The following is a 6,463-nucleotide window of genomic DNA, read 5'->3' as shown; positions in this document are numbered from 1 at the left end:
AAGAGCTGGGGTCTCTTGGACAGTGCTTCCACTGTGTGGGGACCTGATACAAACTATAGACCCTTTTACGGTGGACGTCACAGGGTTAGTTGCGCACGCATCGCGGTATCCAAAACGAGAGAATACAGGAAAAAGACGTCTTGTGCCGTATGCGTATAGACGATGTCCGGCACTGCAACTTTGGCGATGCATTGGATCCTAGACCCATCCTGACAGTGAGTACAGGTCAAGAAACCTCACCTCATTGAAAGAGTTAGCTTATTTGTGTAAGATCACCTGTCTGTTGCTGGCAAAGCTTTAAAATACATGCATCGAGATCTTCCATATTTCTATGACAGCTGAACGGCTGGTTGTAACTTTTTGCAGCGAGTTCGGCTCCGCCCACAAACTACGTCATCGCTGTTTACAAACAGTAAAAGGGTCTATTCACCTTATTCACCACGCCCACTTTTTCTCTCTTCCGCGTTCAACGCAAACGTATTTGTTCTTCCGGTTCAGCGCTAGTTGCCTACTGTGGCTAATATTAGCCGCTAGTTAGTTATGTTATATGGCAGTAAAATGCCACTGAATGACCAAATTGATATAACTTTTAACCATTTCGAGTAACACTGTTTCCATACGGATCACCAGCGTTAGTTTGTTGTTTATAACGTGGCTATATTCAACGTTTTCTATCTCGGATGCGTTATTTCGAATCCCACATAGGTTACGCTGGCGCAAAATGTGTGGGTTTCAGGACGAAACAGTCTCGAACCACTAACGTCATCTTAGAGCACAATATTCCTGGAATGCAAGTTTAACTAAACAGTTACATGTCCTCTCCATTCTACATAAAATTAAGATATTACGGGTTGTTTTATTTTGTATGTTACATACTTATTGGCCAAGATATGTTAGTTTATGGGGGAGTAATTCTGCCAGTTTAGGAGGGGAGTGTGGGCGGCCATCTTGCGTGCGGCGTTTTAAGTTAAGTTAAGTTATCCTTTATTTATCCCCTTGGGGAAATTCATCCTCTGCATTTGACCCATCCTCTACTAGGAACCTTCCTAGAACTAGGAGCAGTGCAAGTCTAAAACGGAAATACTATTACGAAATGACGTAATGCGGAAGCGTCCATTTATTTTATTTTTATTTATTTTTTATTTTACCTTTATTTATACAGGGAGAGTCCCTTGAGAGCAAGCTCTCATTTACAAGGGAGCCCTGGTGTACAAAGAACATATACAGCAGTTACAAAATTACAGGTTAACACAGCAGACAATAACAAGCATCAAGAGCATAATTAAATAATTTCAAATAAAACATGAACACACCTTGCGAGGAATGCTTTCTAAAAGTGCTTTAAAAGAAGCAAGCGGGATCAAATTATCAATTTTTAAGTTTTCCTGGAGCACATTCCATCTGTTGGGGGCGAACCAAGAAAAAGCGGTCTTTCCTTGTTCGGTTCGCACCCGTGGGACAGACAGTCTGATATAGGACCGCGATCGTGTTTGATAACCTCCACTGTTACAAGAAAGGAGTGCGGATAAGTAAGGTGGAAGTTTCCCAATTAATGCTTTATAAATAAATATCAGACAGTGCTGATCTCTACGCTCCGACAGGGAGGACCAACCCACATTTTCGTACAGAATACAATGATGTGTACTGAAAGCATCACCTGTAACAAAACGCAGAGCGCTATGATATACAGCATCAAGAGGCTTTAAGACGGATGGAGAGGCATACATGTAAATCACATCACCATAATCAAAAACTGACATCAAAGATTGGACAACAGTTTTTCTGGCCAATAGTGAAAAACAAGACTTGTTTCTATACAAAAAGCCGATTTTTCTCCTCAAATTCTTTGTGAGATGTTCTACATGTACATGAAAAGAAAGTTTGGTGTCCAACCAAATACCAAGATACTTATAAGAATGGACTAATTGAATTTGGTCGCCTTGAAGCGTACGGATACACAAATTATCATTTCTGTTTAAAGATCTTGAGAACAACATCCACTTTGTCTTAGTGGAGTTCAAAACTAATTTAAGATCGAATAGGGACCGTTGCAACGAATCAAAAGCGGCCTGCAAAGATAAGACGGCCTGTGCCGGGGTGGGTCCAAAACAATATAAGATTGTGTCGTCCGCGTAATAATGGACATTGCAGAGATCAGAAGGAAGAAAAATGTTATTTATATAAAGAGTGAACAGGATAGGCCCGGAAATGGAACCTTGGTCCATGTGTGGGCAAAGAATAAGGTGAATAGAACATATGATTAATAGCTGCCCCAAACACCGGGGGTGAAGTAATCATGAACTAATGATTAATTCCCTAGTAACAACTAAGTATGATGGCCTGCTTTACTTGAGGGGCACAAACATGGTAACTAATGGTAAAGTAATCATGAACTAATGATTAATTTCCTAGTAACAACTATGGTAACTAGGGGTGGGAATCACCAGATGCCCACGATACGATACTGAAACGATACTTGAGTCACGATACGATAGTATTGCGATACTGCGATATTGCGACATATCGATATTGCGATATATTGAATATTGCGATATTTCGATATATTGCGATTTCTTACTTTTTCAACTGCAAATGATGTCCCCAAAGGAAAACTTTGTCAACGTCTGGTTTATATAAGAACAATTTTTCAGTCTGTACATCTGACTTCAACCATTTTATTGCAGCAACATTGTCAAGTAGACAGACCAACAACTTTCATAATGTCATGTCATAGTTGCATGCACCTGACAAACTGAACTGTTTGTTACAGTCTACTTACAGTCCACCTTAACTGGATGTGTGTGTGGACTACTGTACTTATGTAGTTTTTGCAACTTCACTTCACTTACACAAAACATTTGTAAATTGTTTTGTAAATGACTGTTATGACAAAACTGTTACTGTTAAAACAAAATGAAAATATGCTACCGTTTGTTTACTGCTGGCCTTGGAACTAAAGTTTATAGTAGCCCAGTGGCATGGCATGGCCTGCAATTTTTTTTTTTTTTTGCAATATCGATACAATATCGTCAGGCAAAATATCGCGATACTGTGATGTATCGATTTTTCCCCCCACCCCTAATGGTAACTAATAGTCTGTTCTTAAGTAACTACCCATTAACTACTCATGAACTAGCGGAAAACAATTAAGGAAGTAATCATTACTTACTGGTTTGTTAACATGGTAACCAATGGTCAGTTCTTAAAGGAACACTCCGCCCATTTTCAACCAGCTTTGTATCATTAGAACATCAGTAGTATATCAGAAAACTGTAAACTGTTTTGAAGTCTGTCATTTAATTTGACAGTTATTGAGTGTTAAAGTGTGGACCAGTGACATCACTGGTCCACACTAACTCAAATTAATAACTCATTAACTCAAAATCAACTCTCAATAACTGTCAAACTAGCTGAATGATGAATAGTTTGACAGTTATTGAGAGTTGATTTGAGTTAATGAGTTATTAATTTGAGTTAGTGTGGACCAGTGATGTCACTCGTCCACACTTTAACACTCAATAACTGTCAAATGAAATGACAGACTTCAAAACCGTTTAGTGTTCCTTTAAATAAAAATATCAATCAATCAATCAATCAATCAATCAATCAATCAATCAATCTAGCTATTTGAGTTCCTATATAAAGCTCTGTCATAGCTCTTTGACTTCTGTCATCAGTAGTCCAGTACTGAGTGGAGCTGCTGTGTTTCAGGTTGGATCAGACAGAGGAACATCATGCAGTCTGGAGCGGATCCTCCGGAATCTGGACTGAAGGTCAGAAGATCTCCTCGTCTCAAAACCCCAGACAGTTTTCCCCTCAGCAGTGATGGCTCATCACCGCAGGCTCCTCCCCTCAGCAGTGATGGCTCATCACCACAGGCTCCTCCCCTCAGCAGTGATGACTCATCACCACAGGCTCCTCCCCTCAGCAGTGATGGCTCATCACCGCAGGTTCGTCTACTCAGGGCTTTCACTTCCTGGTTACTAGTAGGAATGTGTGAGTATGAGATTTTGACGGTATGATAACCTTAGGCAAAAATATCATGGTATTGCGCACCTCTATATATTTGTTTTTATGGTAAAATGGTCTTCCCAAAAAAGCTATTAACACTTTGAGTGCCACGGCCCTTGGGCAAAAGGTGCTGTACTGTGCCACATAGGCCGCAATGCATTTTAATATAGCCATATCATTTTTTGTGTTCCTCTTATATGGACAACCAATAGCCTCAATGAAACTTTGAACCCTTCTGTTTCATTTTTAAAAAAAACTGTGTTTATAAACCGTTCCATTTTGGAAATACACCCCTCTGAAAAAGAGTGTTTTCGACCGAAAAGAGCATGCTGAAATTAGTTTATGAGATAATCACATCTTTATGTTAGAAAGGCGACAGAATGAATTCTGCTTTGAGTTCGAGCCTGCTGCTTGCTGCCTGGGTGTGTGTGTGTCAATGGTTGTATGCTGTTAGTGCCCTGCGTGCCCACCCCCCTCCTCCCCCTCCTCCCCCTCCTCCGTGGTGGGAGGAGTCGAGTGTCTCTGCTCTGCGGTTTGCTCTGTTTGGTCTGCACTGAAAAGTCCGCTGCCTGCATCCCCCGCTCCTTCACAGCGTGTCCTCGGCTCCCAGCCGAGAACAATGTAACCCCTCAGAAAGACGCCGCTGTCGCCGTGTCGGCAACTAAATCATATGGATGGACCATCGCAGCGCACACGGATGGGGCTCAACCGTGGCAGCAGATGACTGCTGTTCACAGGCACAGCCAAGTAACGTTATGCTTCAAGCATATCAATGGCGATTTCCGTTTCCTCATGACTTCTTCTCTCTTTTCTCCTGGCCTCTGTCTAATCGGGAGGGCACTGTCGCCACCTAAGGGTTCTGTAAAATAGGCTAGACACATTCAACAGCTCCCATATTGTAAGAGGCGATGTAAGAGGCTTAGATCGACATTCCCCCGTCAAAATATGAATTTGGAGTTATTGACGCCATTTGGCGTCGCTGGCAGCGTACGGTAAATTTCTCTTGACACCATATGGCGTCGCTGGCACTCAATGTGTTAAACAACTACAGCTCATTCAGAATGCGGCTGCTAGAGTTCTAACAAGAACCAAGAAAGCTGAACACATTACACCAGTTCTCAAATCCCTGCATTGGCTGCCAGTAAATCTTAGAATAGACTTTAAAATTCTGCTAATAGTTTACAAATCTCTCAACGGGTCAGGCCCACACTCCATCTCTGAAATGCTTCTACACTATGAACCATCCAGATCCCTGAGATCTTCAGGCACTGGTCTACTAATTGTCCCGAGGACCAAATCAAAACATGGTGAAGCCGCGTTCTCCCACTATGCCTCTCATAACTGGAACAAACTCCCTGAACACATTAGATCTGCCCCTACTCTGCCTATTTTTAAATCCAAGCTAAAGACCTTTATGTTTACTCTTGCCTTTAACTGCTACTAAACTACTGCCTCTCTCCAGCCCGGCAGAATAAACCTGTATTCAGCCTGTAATTTTTAATTTTTTTTCCTGTACATTTCCAACAAATGGACTGTACATGTAATAATAATACTGAAGAATGCCTTGTAACTTATTTAAAACAGAAATAATGTTTCATGTTTGTTAATTTGAGTATATATTCTAACTAAAACTGTCGGCTGTGTTTTTTATATATGCATTGCTTTGCTGCTTGTTTTTTCGATTATTTTTTTGTAAAGCACCTTGAATTGCCTTTGTGTATGAAAGGTGCTATATAAATAAATTTGACTTGACTTGACTTGACTAAAATCTGCGAAATACAAATACATTTGTTTTTGAACAAAATGTATTTTATTTTTTAAATAACAGACCATTTAGGACATTAGTAAACAACGTAGGCCTTTGTTAAGTTAACAGTATGTTATGGGTTATAGTAGGGATTAGGGATGTCAACGGTTAACCGTTAATCGATTAACCGTCGCTAACGTCGTTGTTCGGTTATTGCTGTCGGTCTATCAGTTAATATTAATTTTTTTTTTTTTTTTTTTTTTTTTTTGGTCTATTTACTCAATGAGCTCATGCCCAAACAAGGCGTGTCTATTTAGATGCTGAAATGTTAATGCTTTTTGTGTTAGAATTATGCCTTTATTTTTTGTTGGCTTTGCTGAAATGTATAAGTTTATTGCCACATTTTGATCAGGTAATCATTCCAAAATCATTCTGGCTCTTATATGGATGACAAGGAAATATATTTTTGAGAGCTTTATTTCCTGTTTATGTAAACATTACAACAACAACAATCTGTTAAAATAACAAAGAGCCAGGAGCTCCCAGTTGGTCTGATTGGGGAATGCTCCTCCTGCCTGGACCTGAGGGATAGACACACAGGGGGAAACAGACAAACACACAAGCCCTGACAGCACAGAGAGGGCCATCACACACACACACACACACACACACACACACACACACACACACACACACACACACACA

At 40.5% G+C, this 6,463-nt stretch overlaps 1 protein-coding gene across 1 annotated transcript in view; it reads left to right on the top strand.

The window, feature by feature from the left end:
* Positions 1–3,734: 3,734 nt before the first annotated feature.
* hdac6 (histone deacetylase 6) overlaps positions 3,735–6,463 on the top strand; it is a gene marked incomplete at its 5' end in the record, with an annotated part of 90,724 nt that continues 87,995 nt past the window's right edge. Inside the window, one exon of the mRNA XM_083641306.1 lies at positions 3,735–3,950. Coding sequence (XP_083497432.1) covers positions 3,735–3,950 — 216 coding nt within the window. The remainder of the gene's footprint in view (positions 3,951–6,463) is intronic.

The sequence above is a fragment of the Poromitra crassiceps genome, assembly GCF_964638095.1.
Source record: "Poromitra crassiceps genome assembly, chromosome: 8".
NCBI lineage: Eukaryota > Metazoa > Chordata > Actinopteri > Beryciformes > Melamphaidae > Poromitra > Poromitra crassiceps.
Note: the sequence above shows the minus strand (reverse complement) of the source record. Positions and strands in the feature narration are given on the sequence as shown.